Source organism: Oenanthe melanoleuca, chromosome 1 (assembly GCF_029582105.1).
Source record: "Oenanthe melanoleuca isolate GR-GAL-2019-014 chromosome 1, OMel1.0, whole genome shotgun sequence".
Taxonomy (NCBI): Eukaryota; Metazoa; Chordata; class Aves; order Passeriformes; family Muscicapidae; genus Oenanthe; species Oenanthe melanoleuca.
Genome location: NC_079333.1, coordinates 74,184,380 through 74,207,339, shown reverse-complemented (window position 1 = coordinate 74,207,339; position 22,960 = coordinate 74,184,380). Strand labels below are relative to the sequence as shown.

General features: G+C 37.1%; 1 protein-coding gene across 1 annotated transcript in view; it reads right to left on the bottom strand.

Annotated features, from left to right (window-relative positions):
- The window catches only part of PCCA (propionyl-CoA carboxylase subunit alpha), a 267,652-nt gene that overhangs the window by 107,349 nt on the left and 137,343 nt on the right, over positions 1-22,960 (bottom strand). Inside the window, exon 18 of the mRNA XM_056498008.1 lies at positions 20,179-20,281. Within this exon, the coding sequence (XP_056353983.1) occupies positions 20,179-20,281 (103 nt within the window). The remainder of the gene's footprint in view (positions 1-20,178; positions 20,282-22,960) is intronic.

The following is a 22,960-nucleotide window of genomic DNA, read 5'->3' as shown; positions in this document are numbered from 1 at the left end:
TTTCAAAGAAATTATCTTGTAGTAGACTCCATTTTGATAGGATTTGTGGTTAGGGAACATTCATATAAATAAGGATTACGAAGTCCAAAAGTAAGGATCAAAGTCTAAGTTTGTTAAGTATGAAAAGGAAGTTGCTCACATCCATAAACTGCTTTAGAAATGCAGAAGTTTCTACCAGGCTAAGAAAGGAGATTTGTGGTAGGGTTTTCTGTTGTTTTGTGGTGTTTGAGGGGTTTTTTTACTATCTGAGAAGTCCCAGTGCATGGGAAATTATCTTTGTTCTTGGCCAAGGTTGCTTCCTTAGCTGAGAAGACTTTTAAGTCCTCCCAAAGAAAGTATCTAAACTCTGAATATATTTCACACTAGTTCATAAAAAATTCCCTAAACTTCTGGCTACTCTCAAAATGTAAAACTTCTAAAATTCTACATAATGGGCTGAAATCCAACATATTGTATTCACACAAAAAAAAAAAAAAGCCACTGAAAATATAAATAGTGTAATTTTTGCCATCATAAAAGACACAATAAAATTACTTCATTTGCATATAAAGATCACTGGCTGCAGGAAGAAACACAAGTTTCACAGCAAGATGAGTGCCAGGTGGATGGGGAGCAGGGCCATGGAGAACCCTGTGCTGCTGATCCTTGACAGGAGCATTACACACAAAGGGACAGAGAGAGCAAAGGCAGCACTGCAGCCACAACAACAGGAGGTGGGTGGAGAACAGTGTTATAAACTCCTTCCACACAAAAAAGGACAGTTCTGAACCTCTCCACTCCAAATTGCCTTCTAAGGGGAAGCATCACAAGCACAGGAACACTGCCGAAGTGATGGCCTGGCTTTAAGTGGTAAAGGCTTTGCTCCAAAGCACCAATTACAAAAACTTTTAAGCAATTCAACAAGAAAAACAGCACCATTCCTGCTTAGTTATTTATTTTCAAGCCCCACTGCTGTTTGTTCAACTAGAGATGATGTCTGTGTGGAATGCATTATTTCCCTTTTACATCCCCCAAATGCCATGTGTTGAGAATAACACAGCAAGCAAAACTCCTTAGTTTCCTTGCAAGTCTGCTCTCCTCACTGAAAACAACTGCTAAAAATTTTGGGTCAACATATACTTACTGTGCTCATGGAAAACATTAATTAAACTATTACATTTTCTAGTCAAAAACAAGTAATGAAAGAGAACAGACACTCACAAAAGCAAATCAAGTAATAACTCTGCCCTAGCCATTGATAGTCACCAACCAATCAGATAAAGGGAACTCAACAAAAACTACAATTTTCTGCAGTTTGTGGCAAATAAACTTCCCTCTCTCAATTACCACTCATGATGTAAATGATTAGGATGCCACCAGCTCCTGAAGAATCAGAAAATTGCATCTAGGGTTTTTCACTTCCAATTCAGGAGGGGGAAAACACTTAGAAATTCCTCTTCACTTCTGATATTTTTGCTGAATAATACTTTATGTAAACAGAGAAATCCCAAACTATCATAACAAATCCTCCCGTTTGAAAACCACATTATACGACACTCCATAAAGCTGTTTTTCAATTGTGCAATTACCTATTCAGCAGTTAAATAAAAGTGAAATATTGACTTAAAACAATGTTAATGGTCAAAGAATCATTAAGAAATCCTTCATCATAACTTTCACAGCAGGTGGCCTGTAAAATGATCAAGAATAATGTGCTGGATTCTGTAGCCACCAAGGTCAGTTTCTGCATACAAATCTTGCAAAGGGAGAAAAAAAGACCTTCAGAAAGTGGGCCATTCATCTGAACCAAGTTCAGAGAATTTCCAGCACTGTGAAAAGATATGTTATGCAAGCACATAGATGTATTCAGTGGGGGTAGACTGAACCAGCTACATGGAGACTACAAAGGAGCCCTCCCATGGCTCATGAATAAGTCGAGGAAATGATCAGAAAAAAATGCAGAGATGTTTAGACAGATGGCCCACTTAAAATGCCTGGGACAGGGCATAAGCAATTTTAATGAAACTTTAGATCTGCCATATAAATTGTTTCTTATTTTCCCTGCCCTGCCCCCACCCCTCAAAAAAAAAAAAATTTAAAAAAAAAAATCAAGAAAGGCAAATAGAAATTTAACAACTCAAATAAGAGGCTATCTTGTGATGTAAAAAAAAAAACCAAACCTAAAAAAAAAAAAAGAAAAAAAAAGAACCACCAAAAAAAACCCAAAAAATAAAAAACGAAAAAAACAAACAAAAAAGGGAAGTAAATTTCTCACTTTTGAGCATTATTGGTTTAATAAGTTCATATGCAAAGAAATATCCTTCACAGAACCTTCAACCATCAGATGAATATAAAAGCAGGGAATGGATACATTAAAAGAATTCTAAACAGAAGTGTACTGCCAAACAAAACACAAATCTAAGCTTTAGTATCTGAGTACTTTCAACACTTTCCAACATAAAAGTTCATCATCACACAGAAAAGATAAAAGCAGCACTTTCACAGGATTATTTTAAGAACCAAAAATTATGTGCAAGGAACCTAAGAATCTGGGAATATTTTATTCAGCAATTTGAAGTATTTTCTGTATCTATTCACACACATTTTCTACATATATTCAGACTGGTCCATCTATACATATCACATGCCTGTTTACATAAAAATAGGTTTTCCTTCTTCCTGCTTTATATGTGCATACATATACGTGTACCCCTTTCACTGTGAATATGAAAATATACCATCATTAGACTAAATTATAGTTCTTCATATGTCATACAAAATAATAACCTCTACTAGCCTCAGTGCCAGCTGATCAGACAAAGGCTGAAAGAATTACTCAATAGTTACATCAAAAAGGTTTTACATTACATTTTCTTACATATCACATTGAGATCAATAGCAAATATGCATATTTATAGCCTATACTCTATTTGAATAGTGACCACAGGAAAAAATGAAATTACATGGAAGGTAAACTATAAAATAAAAAGCAATGCTTTAAAAGGATGCTATGGAGTGTACTGTGCTTTTCTTCAGAACAGCATACATCTGGATGTTTCCTTTTCCTGTAACAGAAGCTTTTTGAGCAATTTGCATTGACATAAGAGCCTGCAATCCAGTGACCAATGAAAACCTCCAGTGCCTTCAGCAGTGAAACCCAGATGAGGGCTAAAGAATCAGTTAAGCCAGTTCTTATAAATCTAGGGTGAATTTAGCTGCCTAGACCTAAGAGTATGGCTCAAAACCTTTCATCTTCATTTAACTGAGAAATAATCTTGCAAAGAACCTGAGCTCACCCTAGTTAACCTGCTTCCACTGTGGAAGTCTCTAAACATGCAGGGCTTAGGTCCTGCAAAGAGAGACACCCTAACCCCAATGTTTTACAGCCAGCATCCTCAGCAGCCTGGCAGGGGCAAGGAACTAGGGGCTCCTCTGTCAAAGCTGTCTCCACAGTCTTAATAAATTATCCTCCAAACATGCAGTCAAACAACAATTCTAAGCTTCTTGAAACATCTTGCATGGGTCTTTTAGCTTTAAACCTATCAGATAAATGAAGTAGGATTGCTATTATTGCCCATCTTGATATAACAAAGTCATGTTTGCAGAGCTGATGTCCAAAGAATCAAAGATCCTTGCTATCAGTCTTTCTCAGCCTATGGAGGCTCACATACACCTCCCATCTCTCAAAAGAGAGAGCCAGGGCCCAGGTGAGCACTGGGGAGATCACCACCCTACCCTGCTGATGGAAGGAAGGAATGAGAGATTAATGGAGGCTCAGAGAATTCACAGAGACTCAGGATTGCAGCCTGACGATGCATTCTTTGGAATATAAAGTTTTGGCACTTGGTTCTTATGCTGGGACATTGCTATGCACTTTGTATTAATAAACTCGATGAAACACAGCAACCCTGGGAGCTGCAAGTAGAGCCCAATACCTTTCAGTTTCAGAAAAGGATCTGACTTCTCAGTGCTTCAGCAGGCAACAGCATACCTTGAAAGTTTCAAATAAAATAAATGCAAAACATTTCTGAAACTTATTTCCTCTCCTATGACATGTTAAGGCCTACTTCAGTATATGGTTTCTGTTGGAAAAAGCAAACAGCACAAGCATTAATGCTGGATAAGAGATGCTGCAATTTGTCTCATTGCAAGCATTTGTGAAATAAGAAGCAAGGAACACTCAAATCAAGTGATCACAAGTACAGAGAAAAGACACTTATTTTTAGTATAATTTACAATTCTATGCTTCTAATCTGTTTTTTCAACCATTCTTTATTTACCAAAGGAGGAACCACTTGCAAGCAGGTGTTTTTAATCAGATCAGTCAACAATATTGACTCGTGCATGCTAAAAACTGTTATGGAGTAAAATATCTAAAAATTTGTTTGTTATCAAAAAAAGTTGGGGCTATTTCTCCTCCAGTTAAAGTATTCAATTTCACAATTTGTTGTTTTCCAAATTAATTTTTTTCTAATTTTTATTAAAAGATAACTTAGGGCAGATGGCAAAACTAATAATAATAATTTATTGCATAAAAGGAAAACAGCAAATGCCTTTTCCTATACAAATTTTCCCTTATTTCCTTCAACAAAGAAACTTACTGTACAGACATTTAAGAATAGTCTTACAATAATTATCTCCCTTTCTTTTTATATGCAAAGAGCTTCAGAACAAACCACTGTGATACAGCAGGGAGACCTAAAGCTCTTCAGTTATCATCTAGAAGTTAGTATGTTAGTTATGTACTTTCATATAACATGATAGTATTGGGATGCAGCTGTCTGTTTCCTACATCTCCATTCAAAGGGCTCAGGTTCCCAGTAATAATGTGCTATTTTTCACTTTGTATAAAGTTTAGAATACTACAGGTTTGCTGTCCACAAAAAAAATAGGCAGCAGAAAATGCCAGCCTACTAATATGAAAATGAAATGAAAGTGATTAAAAATTACCTCTACGTTTGATAAGAAAATAATTTAATTTTACTTCTACATATAAGACTACTTTCCATACCCTCTTTTTTTGAAATATCCAGGCAAACTTCATGCTAGGTTTGCTGTACTCATCTCAGTAGTGAAATCTGCCTATTAATCTTGAGCTCAATTGCCACTAATAGCTGTAAACCTGAATCAAAACACATTTAGTGCTTTAATTTGTCATTCCTTCTGTCAGAATTTCAGTTATTCACCCCCTTTTGTAACAGAAGTTCTGGAGAGTATGATAACTCAAAAGTAACAGGACAATATATAGGGGCTGTAAGAATATCAGTGTTGTACTTCAGATCAGGAGTAGCTCTGAAAGCAAATTATCCCAACCATCTGCACTTAAGATTGCTTTGGATCACACTGCAGAACAGTCTTAGGACATGTGAACCAGGTCTCTTTCTGATGAAGAAAGGCAGAAACTAGGTTCCAGAACTGTACCCAGCACACTCCAGCCACAAATGGGCATTCAGTTCACAGGACCAGACTAAAACTAATCAAAAGTCAAATGCATACAGTGAGAATATGAGCTGCTCATCATGAACAATGACAGCTAGATTAGTTCTTGAAAAATCCTTTATTCATGTGAAGAGATTTTGATCTGACAATTTCTGTAATTGCATTCCCTCAAAATCCTGTTTTTTTTGCATTTAGATGCCCCAGTAAAAGTTAAGAAGTGTTCAATACCTGCCAGCTCCTGCCAGATGAAAGCAAAGAAAATACTGTAAAATGCAACATATCTGAAAAATTGTTTTGCCATTTTGGAGGAGAAAACGCATATTTTAGAATCAAATTTTAAAATTCCATTTTGAAAAAGTCATGGCCTGAGCTGCCTTTATTATCTTGTTAGATAATATCTTCTTGAACAGATTGCCATTTCCCCAACTTAATCCAAAAAACCACATTAACCTATCTCTTTCTTATTCAGAGATACACACCTGACTCACAGGCACTAACAACAAACTGAAATACAGTGTCTCCCTAAAGAACAAAGTTTTTAAGACCCAATACAGTGAAACTTTTCAGTACCTGCTGAACTTACTAAAGGAGGCACACTATTAAGAGTGAGACAACAACTACACTCAAGGTAAAAGGAAAGACATCAGAATAAAGCCATCTCTGAGGAAATTTGGCAATGGCACAGAGAGAAAGAACACTGGATTTAAGGTTCACAAGGAACACAGTGTGCAAACTAAGGAAAAAATTTAAATTATACTAGTTAACCAAAATAAAACCCCCAACCTGTCTTAGGCCAAACTGAAAACACCTTTTTAGAGAGAACATCACCTCCAAAAATCTTTTCAAGTTTTTTGTTAAGTGCTGTGTATTGAATGCTGTCTTTCCTGTGGTTTACAGTTTCACTTAGGTCTCTCACCCTTTTGATCTGTCAGTCCCCTTGGAACTAACCAGATTGTATTGCCAAAAGTATGGAATTTCTGCCACACTTGGAAAGATTCATGATCTGACCTGGTCTCCCTACAGTCTGTCACATATGCAATATCCCAGAGGTCATTGTTTAAAATAATTACATTCTTTTTTTTGTGCATCTTGGAAAACACAATGCTTGCACCAGATTTCAGGAGAGGTCCAGAGTATTGTATGAGCTCAGCCATCACACAGAACCTATCACCTCCCACAAACTTGTTGCAGCAGAACCAAGAGTCCATCCAAGAGCTTAGCCATCTCAGGCCAACGAAATCCGTTTTGGAACACTGCTGTATCAATCGCATTTTTCTGTTGCACTTTCTCCTCTATAAGAGACTTAATTCAGGCAATACACAGGATGCACATTCAGGACAGCCCACAGTCCGGCAGAAGGATGACTAGATTTTCCTTGCTAGCCAGCTAACACCTTCCTACATGCCATAGTGAAAGAAACAGAAGCTGGCCAAGAGGCATGATTCATTTGGAACTCTGTGTTTTTCTAGATAGTGCCTGCCTTTTCAAACTATGTGCACAAGAACCAGTGCTGGGTGACAACACAGGTATCAACAATGTGTCTACCAAACCACAGGTAAATGTGATTATAGCATTTGGCTGAAAGTATTCAAGCCAGTTTCCAACACATATTCCAACACACAGCTATTTCCTCCCCCAACATGTAAGCAATGTGGCATATTTCACGGATTCTAAAGCTTTGTTCTGTTTCTTTTGCACTAGATTCCTATGAAACAGATTAATGCCACTAATTCTGTTTAGTTAAAGAGAAAAAACTCAGCAGATGAGGAAACCCCCAAAAGTTCATTAAAAATTATATTAGATAACATAAAACATGCATACCTCCAACAAGCACTCATACGTCATGTCTAGACCATTATAGCACGTAGCAGAGCTCAGTGACTCTCATTACCTTCCATACATCACCCTGTACACATTCAGTTACATCCGGCACTCACACCACTGAGCTTTCACCACCTAACTAACCACCTTTCCCCTTCTTAACTAATGGAAAGAGAAAGGTACCTCTCACAATGAGTTAGACCTGAAATTGCCTGAACTAACTTTAGGTAATGCTCACCTACATTTTTTACTTTACTTAGGCACTACAACTCCAGGCCACAGAAACACAAGCATCTTATTTAAGAGTGATACATATTCAAAAGATGATAAATATCTACTGCCCTCTATGTATTTTCATCCTTTTAATAAGACATCTGCCATTATTCATATTATGGTCTCACAAGAGAAGAAAGACAATAAGAAGAAAAACGTGCATAGACTTCCAACTTCGCTAAAATTAGCGAACACCTGAACAAAGGAATTTGAGAATTATTATACTAAATTTGAATGTGAATGACAAAAAAAATCTGTAATAGCTAGTGCCTCATTCTCAGTACTAATACAAAAACTTTTGCCCACTAAGCTTTCTGCTGACTATGGAATTAGAGAAGCCAGGCTGTGTAGGTGGGATGAACCTTATTGATGGTTATTTTAGCATAATCATGATCAATACAGGATGGGGACATAAAAATGGCTGTACTCACTGCCCTAAATATCCATCTGGTCCAATATTCTGTGATAAACAGTAGAAAGTTAAATAAGGTCTAAGGGGAATATAAGAATATAGTTACACTTCTATAATGCACTTAACTGTAAGTTCCAACTCCTTCCCTTCCTTTCTGCCCAAACAATTAGCACTAATCAAGGCAGTTCAGTAATTCAAAAGGCAAAGAATAAATATAAAATATATAAATATATAAATATATATAAATAACATATTGTATTAAAACGTAATACGTAAGTACATTTTAAAACACTATGGAAAAAGCATTTTTCTTTAAACATTACCTTTTACCTATCCAGTCATTATCTAATGAATACAATTACACATAGATGATACTGTTCCTCTTTCGTGTTAACCCAATACACATTTTTCTGTAAATGTTTCTCTTCTATAAACAAGCATGAGGAAACAAATTGAATGTGATCGATCAAAAGGATGCTAAAAAGAACATTAAGATTTTTGTGACTCAAAAAAACCAGACTCATTTTGAATAGAAATGCTAAAATGTAATTTAGAACTGTTGCACAAACGGGAGGAAGATCCAAAGTACCTTTGAAATACACTTTCAGCTGTAGTGTATGGCAGCTGAAAGAGGATACCTAAAGAAGATGTTCAAAACTGGTTCTCAATTTTGCCTTCAGCCCCAGTCCTTCCTGTGTAATTACCTGCTGAGAGAATTCATACAACATCCATGTTGTCCCTTAGTCCAAAGTTTCCTTGTTTATACCCAACATAATTTTTCTAAAATGTAAATTACTGCAGTCCCTCTGGACCTTCCTAGGTGAGACAAACTAGCCTTGTGTGCTGATTTTGGCTAGGGTAGAGGTAATTGTCTTCATAGCTGGTGGCTGGGGCTAAATCACAAAAGTCCTTATCTCTGAAGAGTTATGCTCCACCCTTTACAGGCCTTGAACACAACAATTTCTCATTGCAATCCAACTTTTTTAAACTGTGAAACAGCAAAATGCTATCAGCTCTCACTAGCCCTTGCTTCTGTGAAGACACAGATGAATGAGAAGGCTAAGTAAGCTGAAGAGAAGTGGGCTATGGAAAAGTGCTACACTACCCAACACAAGGAGACTGAAGCTTAAATGGCTGTCAGACTGCCAGAGCTTGGAAATTACTGAAACAGAATTGCAGCCTATTTACTCAAAAGGGTTCATTTCAATACAAGTGCTAAGACTTGGGAAAAGGCAGCCTGTAGTAGAGGCAGACATGCAATGTCCAAGATCAAAGAATAGAAGAAAACCACAGCAAATAGAGGAATAAGTTTGACTTAATATTAGTGAGCAACTTAAAATTATTGTAATTTAAGGATACAAGTAGAAGAATAAAGGCTTTGCTGCAGGGGAGGGAGCAGAGCAGGCAACAAAGAATTTGAAGAAAAGTGCTCTCACTCAAGGAAACAAATAGTAAAGCTGTCTAAAGACATTAAAAGCTAGGTGCAGCCAGATGAGGACCTGCTTTACATTTTAGTGTCTGGTAGAAAACTGGACAGCAGAGAAAAACATTACAGTGCCACTAAGGTATGTCATCATCTCTGCCACCATCATGCCAGAGACAGGAGATTCAGAAACATACATTAGAACACACAGGTGTAAAGACAAAAGCTTAAAGCCTAGGAACCCAGATTTTTCAGAAGTTTGGGGTTTTTTTGGGTTTTTTTTCTTTTTTACTGGAATTAATATGCAAATCATTTATTTGTATCCTCTCATTACTAACTGCAGAAAAACTAATTTTACTACCCACCACAGAGACAGGATAAAGACCTGTCATCTCCTTTCTAAGTCCATGGGTAAACATCCCTGGTTTCAAAAGAACGAGGTCCTGTGCTGTTCTTTCCTGCCCAGTCTTTCTCACACTACAGGCTTTGAAGATATATGTTAAAGGGAAGCTGCAGCCAAAACAAACTCCAAGCAACACATCTAATTATACAGAAAAGTAAACTACTAAAGAACAGTCTGTGAAAGATATTAAAGAATCATCCATAATCATAAGAGAAAAGTCATCTGAGCAGTCTCAACACAGATCCAGGGAAAAATATCCAGGCCTTTGAATATTTATGAAGAAGCAACAGAAATCAGTATTAAGTATTTTTTAGTTAAGGCATCATCTATCCCAAGTATCCCATTGAAAATATGATGACATATCTATGTAGCTTTCTTTTTAAGATTCACAATACCTCCCGGTTACAAAACCAAAAATACACCTAAGGTGGAACAAAGAAGGCTATCTTTAATGCAGGTAAGTAGATGACTGATTTTGAGGTGTGCAAATATCAGGGAGGAGACTCGGGTCCAAGACAGCACATAGCAACAATTAGCAACAATATTAGCAATGTTACCTCTCCAATAATTCTTCCATTAGAATTATACAAAGCTACATTGTCACAAACCACAAACCTATTTGTTGGTTTTCTTACATACGAAGAAACTAAAGATACTCCTTTCTTTTATCATTCTTTGGTAATGCAAATACCAGGAATATCTTAAAACAAAAGTGAAGAAAGATCTCCAAGACTGCTGGGACAAAAGAAGGGCTTATTTTTCTCAAGAAAATGTCTCTTCAGTATTTTTATTTAAACACACACACACACTAAAATTATACAGAAGAGACCTGCCTCTGAAAGCTGAAAAGAAAGAAGTCTTAGCTCAATCTTGTATGTTTACACTTTCAGTCTTATCCTTAAACAAGACTGAACTGAATCACACTGAAGGCTTAGCTTCTACACTGAAATATCAAATTTCAAGTCAACAGCTCTTTTATTTAAAATGTGTTAGATAAAAAGGTAATATGCTCTCTGTAAAGAGTTCCCTGGAGGTTAGAAGAACCAATAAATTAACTGTTACCATATGCTTGGCTCCTTTTGGCAAAATTCAGTAACAAAACACTGCCAAACCTCTTTAGGCGGGTAATAATATTTGGTCGCTTATAGCACAACTTAGGAAAATAGAAAACTGGACAGAAAGCTTGGAAAATAATAGAAGAAACTTCATGTCTACAGCTGTTGGAAGAAGAATTTTAACAAAGTGAACTTTATTGGTCTGATCTATAGCAAACAGTTGTCATCTCAAGGAACTCACACACCGGCTAGTACATTAACCATATATTCTGCATTTGGTTTTTTAAACAGCAATAGATATGTATGACCTATTTTGTAAGCAGGAAGGTTATAAAATTAGTATTCTGAAGTGTTAACATGCATATCAGTGCTTTCATTATGGGTTTATTTCATTAAAAATGAGAAAGTCTGGCCTTATTTGCAATGCCATGTTCTTAGATTTTACTTATCCTAAAATTAAATACTTCCTATCTCTTCCCCCCATATATTTTATACCTATGTAATTGAGACTAGATCATGACACATAAGAAGCCTTTAACACTACACCTCTAACTATAGTTATAGACTGGGTATTTTAAGGATATCTATTACAGACATTTTTTTAATACAAACAAAAAAAGTGAGGGCAAACCTGGTTGGTTCTTTTCCTTTACGAAGACAGGCAGGACTTGCACTATAGGAAATCAATGTTTTTTTCAGATATGAAAATGTCCATTTTATTTCATTTTTGTAATCATCTGTGATAACACAAATGCATTACTATTTTTATTTCCAATAAAATGATTATAGCCTCTTCTTTGTGCCATGATGGTTGGCATGCAGAGGAAAAACAGACACTTAAACTTTCCTTATTTCTTTAATCAACTGCATCATCCCAATAAATTCTAATTTTGATGTATAAAAAAAATACTTGTTACTCAGCTTACAGTTCCACACACATCTGGCAAGCAGTGTGAAGTAGGTTGACACGTATAGGCCAGACATTTCACTTCTTAAATCATGTTATGGCATGGTTAATCCTATATTTGCATTAATTTGATGCAAGCACTTACAGGTAAAAATAATCCCAAAGTATAGGTCTAAAGATTAAAATAATAAGCCTCTGAAAGGTTTTACCAGAGGAAAAATATTTTTTACCATTTTATGGATGTTTGCCTCATTCAGCCATTTGGGATTTTATTAATAATCTTCTCATTACTGTATTCATCTTCTGATTTCTTATTTTTTATTTTAAGTAAGACAATTTCTGTGAAGACTTGACACTGATATCAGAGACTTCATTACCCTGCAAAATATATCCACATTTTAAAGTATTTAAGAGGGTTAAACAAAATGCAAACATTTAATGCAACATTAAGCATGTGAAATAAAAACTTGATTGCCTAAAGCAAGCATGCTATGCTGTTACCCTGGTGACAGGTTAAAAAAGGATTGTGAGCTGAATGGCTGTATGATATGAAATTAAAATGTTTCACATTGAACAATCCAAAATGAATTGGGAAAGGTTAGAGCAGAGGAGAGAGAAATCAATTCTCCAATGGCAATGGTGAATGGAAGTGAAGTCTGAATAGGATTTGCCAGTGGGGTGCAACAGCTGCCAAATATCCTGCAGCCAAAGAATTACAATAATACTGATGAAGTGTGCAAGAGCTTTTGGAATCATTGCAGGGAACAGAGAAATACTCCTACAATAATGAGGCCATTCTGTGTCCCATCCCACTTTTGCAGTTGAATCAAAGGCAAAAGAAACGGTTGAAAATTGTAATACCCAACAACAAAGGTATAAATGAATTACCTATCCCTTCAATCAGTATCTTGTATTTAACTACAGCCTCTGTGAACGTGAATGAAGCCAGCATGCTAAAGAATGGACAAATCAAGCCACATACATGTAAAAGCATGCAGACAATATTGAATACTGAATGAGAGACTTGCTTGCCATATATTTTGCTGATAACATTTCTACAGCAACATCATCCAGAATAAGCAATACACTACACAAACAAACAGCAGGACACAACCAGTGCCTCAAGGAACTTCACAAGGTCAGGTGCTGATGGTCATGCTTATCTTTAATAATCCTAGGAAAGAAACATCAGCAAAACTTCTCATGCAAATGCAATTACAGATGCATTTACTGAGCTTAGAGACCACAGAAGACAAGAAAAATGTTGCCTTTCCATAAAATTATCCTACACAACTTCATTTCTGCCCTTGGAAACTCCAAGTAAAATATACAGCGGAAGACAAAAACATATCCTTAAAATACCTGTAAAATGACCAGGGAGCACATGGCAATTAGCACATACCTTGTCAGTTCTACGGTTTCATGCATACACATTTTACACGCAGGCAAATATTAAAGAACAGGTCTAGGAGGTGCAAACCTGCATGAGAGGATATAATACTTGGACTTATAGAGGGGATCAAAGTAAATTAAATAGAGAGAGGATCTTGCAGAAGAGGTCATAAGCAAAGCACAGATAAGAAAAGGGCCAGTTTAACAACTAAAAAAGGGACAGGAATTTGGCAGCACAATAGAAAACATTCACATGTCTATATTATGCAAATTCAAGTTTCAGCATTAAGTGAACAGTAGCTACAGAAGCTATAAAGCTCTTACAGCAGATGCTGTTTTCCCAGAAGACATGGTGAAAATAAAAAATAAACATAGGGACTTAGTCAGGTCCACCTACTTTAGTGAATGTCCTTCCCACCAGCAATCACCTCAGCAAGATGTGGGGATCTTCCCTAGAGATGTTCACTGAGATTCAAATTTTAAGTAGTTATTATCTTCATAATCATTTCATAATTGTTAGCAACTCTAAAGACTGAGCAAGTGTGGATTCCTGAGTGCCCAGAAGATATTTTTCCCTACAAATGATAGGGATGACAAGGTATGAAAATTTCTCATGACAGATTTATCCATTCCTGGAATGGATGTTAAGGAATCATATGGAACAATGGCTCTGCTTTCAAACAACTATAGAAATATCTTATATTACTTGTGTTATCAATCTGATTGCATTAATTTAATCAAAACAAAGAAAAAATACCATACATATACTCTGTAGTGTCATAAATGCTACCTTAATGTCACATTTCAACTTTTCTATTTGCCATAGAAGTTCATTCCCAACTGGCAAAAAAAAAGCATGTTTTATATATTTGCAGCTACTTCTTTGTTTCTAGCACATATAATCCTCTTTCTGTGATAAGCAACTGAATGACTGAGAAGGATAAATAATACCAGATTTTAAAGACTTCTAGAATATTATATAGGGCATCTGGTTTTGTAGTTATTAAGCAAGATTACAAAAAAAAAAATAAAGTAATCACTTACAAGAGGTCAAAAGAACAACATTGGATAACAGCTAGAGAGACAAGAGGGTTGCCACAACCAGAAAAGTCCATTATAAACACAGATTTCACAGGAAAAAGAGGAGAATGGGGTCTTAGTACCTTGCAAGTTTGTGGCAAAAGAGAAGACCACACAGAGAATAATGGTGCAAAGCTGCAGTAGTTACACAAACACACCGAAGACTTTCAAAGACCTGACAGTAAATCATGGGAAGAATGCTCGACTTGTTGAGCAGGGAAGCAGAACAGTAAGGATAAGACAGTGTTGTTTTCTTGAGCTAAGGATGACTGCATAACTCCAAAGTGGGGGAATGAAGAAAGGCACAAGTAGGCTGGATTTGATCAACCATACCAATGAAAACAAAGCAGTTTGTCTCTACATAGAGGGTATCTGTAGGATAGAACAAAGTATACATGTTTAGCTGCACTTGCAAGAACACTTCATGCTAATACTGCAGTTCTAGGGAAGAACTAAAAATTAAATTCACATAATGCAATTGATTTAGATCAGTGGTGCCTGTGCTGAAAGTAAAAACTCTTTGCCTTTCCAAGAGGCCAGTTCAGATGACTCCAGTGAATTTTCCTGACATCATCTTCCTTCTTTTTAAAATTAATGTAACATAACCTTATTTTGTGCTGCTCCAGCAGTGCAGGAGAGCCAGAAAGCTCTCCTATTGGGCAGCTGACTATCCTTCCATATGGGGAAGCCCTAGGCTGGCAAAGAGCTGGCTCTGTCCCAGATTCCAGCAGGGTAATAGGTGTAGTCTCTGTGAGAGCAAGAATGCCTGAGAGGTGTGGGGCTCTACTGCCCTCTGAGCTGTTCCCTCACTGCCCTATAATCAAGCAATGGCAAGGCAAACATCAATATGGCTGTACTGAATCAACCCAGGAACTTAGAATAATTCATTAAACATAAAGCTGTATAAATTAATTTTTTTTCTAGCAGTTCACCAGCCATTTTATGTTCACTACACTGGACCCCTGGATTTCAGAATTTTAAAACAAAAATGTAGCCCAGCTATTTCAGAACTTGACAAAAACTTGATTGCATTTTAATTTTTCACTATACACTTTCCTTCCTGGGAAAATATTATTTTATGCTTAGAAAGCATAGTGCATTTTACATCTCAAAATACTTCATACATGTTGATAAACAGACATTTACAAAACCCCAATAGTGCAGCAAAATATTAAGGCCACTTTGCCTTTCTCTAAATCGAGGACAAATTCAACTGGCTTCTCTAAGGTCCCACAAGAACAGTTTAACTCAAGACTCCCAATCCAGTCTTCTGTATTAAACACACAAGCAAGAAAAACCATTAGTGGTTTTTTTCTTGCTAGCAATTTAAAACATTTTCCAATGTGTTACCATCTTTTTGTGTGTAGTATCAGGTAATATGGGCATGCAGCCTCACTGTTTTTTTTCCAAGTCATAAATGATGAAAGGGTAAAACCCATAGAAAAATTACGAAAACACACTTAGCAGCCAACACAAGCAACACATAGGAAGTGCTGTAGGCAATTGGGTTTAGAAGTATAAACATCACATTAGTAGACCCATGAGATAGCATGATGTAGCCACACCTGGAGAGACACTCTCCTATTCCCCTCCCAACCCACTAATGAAAACAAGTCTGAAGCCAAAATGTGAAGATTCAACTGTACAACATCATTTCTGGTCTCAAAGGCTAACTACATCAAACAGACATAAAATAAGCTGGATTCCCTTCAGCCAAAATATGTTTCCACTTGAAACAAGATCAAGTTCTGTCTAGAAGACCTTGGGGTTTTACTAGATGCTGTAAATCTGTTCAGCAGCTGTGGGTGGCACCAGTTTCACAATAAAGTGGACTATGGTTTAAATAGGAAAAGTCCTAGGTAAAATAACTAAAAGCTGAACAATGAAACAATCATTAATCATCCATGGCTCTTTCCTGCAGGAAATATGTGCCTCTATTATCTGGATATTCACATTAGTATGTGGCTCACAAAATACCAAACACTTTTATCAGCAAATCATCTTTCAAAAATACTTGAAAAAAACACCTCAACCAGGAAGAATCTCAAAAAACCAAACCACCCCACATCCAATTTTTCCCAAGAAAATGGGTTAAATAAAAACCAGTTAAATTAAGAAAAACACACACAGAAGAAGCTCTAGCTACTTGATAGCAACCCAACAGTAAATGCCTATATTCCCGTAACTGAGCATGCATGGATCTCCAGCAGCTGTTCTAGCTAAAGCCTGGCACATTAGTTCTAGGAGACTGTTGATAAGGCCAGGGGCACTATATAACAATATAGACAGTGGAAACTCACCTGTGGGTGCTCCACCCAAATCATAACACCATTTATTTGAACACAGGAAAGGCATACTAGCCTTGGGCTTGTGGCCTGCATTAATCTCAACACCAGACAACTTACTGCAATGAAGACTGCCACTACAGAGGTCAGGTTGGCTGAAACTAGCTGGAGGAACTTGTGTGCCAAAAGTGGAAATAGCTTGCTGGTCACCAGAACATGTTCCACCAAGAACCGTACAATTGATTACTCAGTCACTCAGGGGACTGCAAAATACATATTTTCCAGCCACACCCCAGAAAATATAATCAGTTAGAGAGGAATTCCCCTCATAAGTCTGCTACTAGTTTGACCTGTGGCACCTCTGAATCCCTTTTATGAGCTCCCATCTTCCTCCTTGCTACACATTCCCACTCTTGTAGCTCTTCCAAAACAATTTCACTTGTCAGAAGTAACTTGCTTCTGACAGAATGATCCAAAGTAAACTATGATTAAATAGTTTCTATGCTAGCATAGGTCATTTTTGCAGAACCAGAGTGGAATGCAACTACACACAAAATCACACCTGAATACTGGGGAGGAGAAGGAAGGACAGAGAACAAGGGAAGAGCAGCCTGCAACAAGATTCCTTCATCTGGCTCAGCTGCACTTCATCTGACTACAGTCCCAGTAACCCTGACAGTGAAAGCTGGAGCTTCTGTGAAGAGCTCCAAGCATAGCACTTTTCTATCTGACCAGAATAACAATCCTGATCATGGGCTGAATAAATCACAGGGGAAAAAAAGAACACAAAATACCCCTGCAGTTGTGAAAAGAATATATATTATAAATATGGCTCCCAAAAGGGAAAACAAATTACAAGCAAAGATAAGTATATAACTCAAGTTTAGCAGAAAACTGTCTGACAGCTGTGACAAGTTTAGAAGAAATAATGTATGATTTCAAAATACAACTCTTCAGTAGTTTTTGCACAAGAATTGCTCAATTGCTTTAGCACAGATGAAAAAAATGCTGTCAACATAAACAGAGGGAAGTGAAATTCTGTAGGTGGTGATCAACGTATCAGTGTACTTGTCCAAACCATTAGGAGAATGTTACAGATAAACTTGGGAGTGTGCAGTCTGTCTAGTCTGCTCACATCCTCCAACATGGATTTAAAACTCACACAGACTCCAAATGCCCAATTCTGCCATAGTGAAGATTGCACACCCAAGATTACAACTGGCCTTTTTGATTTGTTGCAGCACAGGTTCCTACTCTGAACTTTTTGTTTATGATTATTTTTCAAACAGAGTGCAGCATTACGAATAAAGATGTGCTTTTTCTCTGGCCACAACTCTGCTCATTAAAAAATACCCACAATGTGGAACACCTTCAAAAACAAGTCAGATGCAGTTTGGGTAAGTTAAGGACATAGTGAAGAATCCTTGATGAAACTATAGTAATTCATATGCTCCACAGTGCTCAGTCCCCTCTAGAGGGAGTCCACTAACTGCTCTAAGGATTGGAGAACACTGTCCAAGACGCTGCACAATCCTTTAACCTCATTCTGTCTTCTTCCCTTTTTCCTTAGAACAAGCTGTATGATTTTGGGGAAAGGGTATCATTATCAGGTTTGGTTTCTTCAAAAGTTACTCACCAGTAAGCATTTTTGCATTAGGTCATCCTCACTTGGCCTCAAACACGCAGCTTTGCCATCATTAAAGCAAGCACATCCAGCAGTATGTATGTATTGAAATCATGACACATTCAATAAGAACCACACTCAGCCACCACTTGGAGAAAATTTTAATGCTTGACTTCTGAAGGATTCATAATTACACCCCATCAAGGCAAGAGAAAGTGATCTTCCCTGTACTGAAAAAATTTCTTAAGCTTCACCATTTAAAATCTGAAAAATCATACCTTCATCTAGTTTTACAGATGTGTGTTTCTTTCATGTGACCAGACTTCTTCCTTCTCTGCCCATGGTGGAAGAATACCTGTGACTGAATTTGGCTAGCATTCCAAAAATAAGCTAACTTACTTTCAAAGCAGGAGTGTATTTTTTTCCCTAGCACAGCCCAAAAAGAGCAATCATCTCTGATTGCTCAATGCCATAATTCATTTACATATCTGTTACCTCAGTTAAAATAGTCATATGTGCCTTTTCTGTTAAGATACACAGACACCTACTACTAAAAAAATTACTTGCAAAAGAAACAAAACACTGAAAGACTGTTCAAAAATTGGATTCCTTTCTTTTTTTTTTAGCTACTTAGAGCATTTTACAGGGAAGAGAAAAAACATCACAAAGCAGAGCAGGGAATGCAATAGCAGTTTGATCATCACTGCTTAAATTAAGAATTCCTATCCTTATTCTAAGTACAAAGTAATCTATTATTTCTCTGTAGCAGTACCAGACTACTTCCTATGCTGGCCAGTAAAAACTAAAACCAAGGCTCCTTCTCATTTTCCTTGATTCATCTTCTTTTAGGTAACAGTGGCCTTTGAGTGTCTGTTCTTCTCTTTATGCCATTCACTATGGAGGATATAACTTGTGGAAGGAATAAAAAAAGGTGCTTTACTTTCCTCTATTGATGCATAAGGCAAGCAATGGCCCAGCCCTGCATATGCTATACATTACAAAGCTGTTATGCTTGCCCTTAGTGTCTCTTTCCTTTTCTTTTTTTTTTTTTAATACCATATGGTACTAATTATCTTTGTGGGTACAAATAAAAATAAAGACTTCTTGAAACCACATTTGATTTATTCCTGACCACTGTAAAATCAGTAATAGAATACACTGTCAAACCACTGGCATGGAATGTGAATAATGTCTACCCTATACTGTGACTTGCCTCACATGCAAGCATATATGCAACTACATTACAAAACATGAGGCAAGGAGAGTCATGCTGAAGTCAGGATTCCCTGTATACAACCATTGCTAACACCAACTAAATAAAGAAGCTTCATAAATTCAGTTAATTCTAACAGAAGGTCTCAAGGCACTGACAGCGATGGGCCAGAGGACAAGAAAAGCTAGAGAGCCTAAAGGAAAAAAAGCATACTGTTCAAAAAAAGCCAAAGAAGTGAATTAGCATTTTGGCGTGGGCTACTGCAATGGCTGATCAATTTACAGTACTGCCTAGGTTACCAGCAGCTGCAATTCAAAAAAATGGGGGAGTGGAGGAATAAAAGCACCAAAAAACCATACTTAAAGCAAGATGTTGACTCTTCCACCAATTACCTTCCACCTTTACAGTCTGAAAGTGTTTTCAGAATTAAGACTCTAAACTATCAAGGTTCTTCATCAAGGTAGAAAATTACTCATAAATCTACAATATTTTAAAGCTCTGTAGCTGAATATTCATTTTATGCCAAAGTGCTTAGATTGCTTCAAATGGGCACATGGGAAATTTGTGATGCTCAATTTGTGGTTAGTTACTAATGCAGCAACATTTTGCATTAATGAAACTCCTGATGTGCATTAATTACTGTACTGGCTTGTAACACATTTTTGTGCCTATTAGTTTGCTAATACTTAGAATAAAAATAATCATGTATGACTTGTGCAAGTAGGGAAATGTAAGCCACAGCTCATTTGAATTTAGAAAAAAAACAGACTATATTAAGAAACCATGCAGTTTCTCACCAGTTATTCTTGTGCATGAGAAGATGCCATTAACGAAATGCATCAGCACATCTGAGTTCCTAGAAATGAACTTACCTTGGAGTCCCTAGAAATCGCTGTGATCTCAGTTGTTCAGCCACATACAAAGACGCTGCTGTTGCCAGTAGTTGTCTTCTTTCAAGATCTGTCAACTTGTGTCCTAGTTTTCAGAAAGAAGTTTAAAAAAAAATTAGATACCACAGACCAAGATAGACACAAAAAGTAATAACTACCAGTTAAGACACTGCTCAGTCCTTACACATGAAAGCTACATTTTTTTCCCTCTAAATTAAGATGAGGCATAGCATAACAGACGCTCTGAGTCTCAGAGTTTAAATTGCATGTTTTCATACAAATCAGCCCAATTGCTAACACTGGTATCTCTGTTAAAAACAATCTGACAACTGAAAGAAAAGAAACTGAATGATGCTGCAGCATCTTGTTTTCGTTACTGAAATGTCACTGGTTGACATATTGTACCTCATGCTGGTAAGGAATCCATCTGTACATTAGAACTTACTCAAAATATAGAACACTGTCAGTACTTTATCTGAGGCAAAGGCTAGAGATCTTTCAGAGAAAAGGGACAGCATAACAGTATAAACCCAAAAAATAAATGGGGATAAGGCTACTTGTCAGCCCTGGGTCATTTAGTGTTATTTGTGTAATCATTAGTTCACAACTAATGGAGTCAAAGTCATGTTTGACACTTCAGAAGCAGAAAGTGGCTCAAAGCAATCTATAATCTGAAGGCAGGCAACCTAAAAAATATTTGGCAAAAAGATACAACTAGGGTGATAGGAAGCAGGTTTTCTACCAGTCTGGTCTTGCTCCAAAACGTGAAGGTTAAATAGAGATTTAATTGTCCATTCAACAGGCTAAAAGAGCACAGTGACAGAACTCTGCCCTCCCCATCTTTAGGTCAAAAATCACACAACATAGATTTGTTGTGAAAAGATGGCAAATAGGTGGCCAAGAATTATGCAAAACTCTAGAGAAGGGCCACCAAGATGATTAGAGAAATGGGGCACCTCTCCTACGAGGAACAGCTAAGAGAACTGGGATTGTTCAGCCTGGAAAAGAGAAGGCTTCAGGGTCCAGAAGAGAAGGCTGCAGCTGTCCAGTATCTGGAGGGTGCCTGCTATAAAGATGGAGAGACAATATTTACAAGAGTATGCAGTTAAAGGATGAGGGAGAATAGATTCAAACTAAAACAGTTTAGATTATACATTAGGAAGAAATTCTTTAATGCAAGGGTCATGAGGCATTGGAACAGGCTGTCTGGGCATGGATGCCCTATCACTGGAAGTTCTAAGGCCAAGATGGATGGAGCTCTGAGCAATCTGTCTAGTGGAAGGTATCCCTGCCCATAGCAAGGGGGGTTGAAACCAGGTGATTTTTAAAGTCCCTTGAAACCCAAGCCACTCTATGATTCTGTGAGAGAGAACAAAAAGACCAAGCATTCAGTCCACAAGGCAGGAAGTTTCAATTGACATAAAACAGGATGAGAACTGCTGAATTGTCATGACAAGGAAAACTTTATCCTTGAGAAAGAAATTTTGCACAAGTGAAAGCAAGAGTGTTTCACAAGCAAGAGAGGAGGATTACACAATAAAGTTAACAAAAGATAAAGGATATGAAATGAAAGACTTTGCTGAATTCAGTTACAACACAGCTCTCAAAAAGTGCTTTATGTGCACATATCACAGCAAATGCTATCATCCAGAACAAGTACAAATTTCACATGAAAGGATGGAGGAAGAGCTTCAGAAGGTTCTATGTCCCAGAGGAACTCTGCCCAGGGGTACACATTTGCTCCCAGTTCTGCAGAAGACAAACAGTTATGCAGATCTCTTCCATACCTCCATCCTCCCATCACCTCAGCACTATGTAATGTAAATTCATGTTCCCCAGTACTGGCTACTAGTCAGTGACAATTTCTATCAGCAGAATAAAATAAGACTAATGAGATCCTGAAGAAAATCCAGAATGGAGACAATTGTAAAGGACTGGAACAGACTCTACAGCAACAAAGGCACAATTTCAAAACAGGATGTCTTCTGCACAGCACCCATCATTCCACTGGGCATATTAAACAGGGTTAGGTAAAGAGGCTAGTTAGAGTCCACCTCAGAAATGCAATCATGTCACAGTTATGGGAATACATTCATTAAAGTCCAGCTAACAGTACAAAGAATTTGCCACAGGCCAAAAAATGTAAATTTAAAAATAACGAAACTCAGAAAATCTGCATCAATTTCTTTTTAATTTAGTCCACACTAACATATTCTGGCTGAATATTACTGCAAGTTCCTTTGCTCAGTGTTTATTTTTTTATCTGCCTTGAAATGGAAACTGTCTTCACTTCAACAAACACATGCAGAAATAAAAATGCTGAAAGGTTGAGAACCTGGCTTCAGAAACAAACTTAATCTTTCCTTTGCCAGTTACTAGAAAAATTGATTGCAAGGCTAAATTCAAAAAACACTGAACTTTTGTACTATTTGCACATATGCACACACACACACGTGTGTATATATAAGCCTTATGTAATTATACATTGCAATAACATCAATTATCTGGATCTGAAACGTGCCAATTTTCCCATTGTTTACACACAGAGAAGAAACTCTAAGATCACTTTTTCAAAACACTAAATCTAAAGCTGATGATTTGCTTACATGCCTGAGCTAAAGGCACATCAGGAATCTGCCCTAAAGCCTTTGCCTTTCAGTCCTCCTGCCCAACACTCATGACAAGACCATGTAACCAAAACTGCATGTTCCCACCTGCTCCAACACACACTGTTAGAACCAATTCAAATAAAAGAACAAGGTAA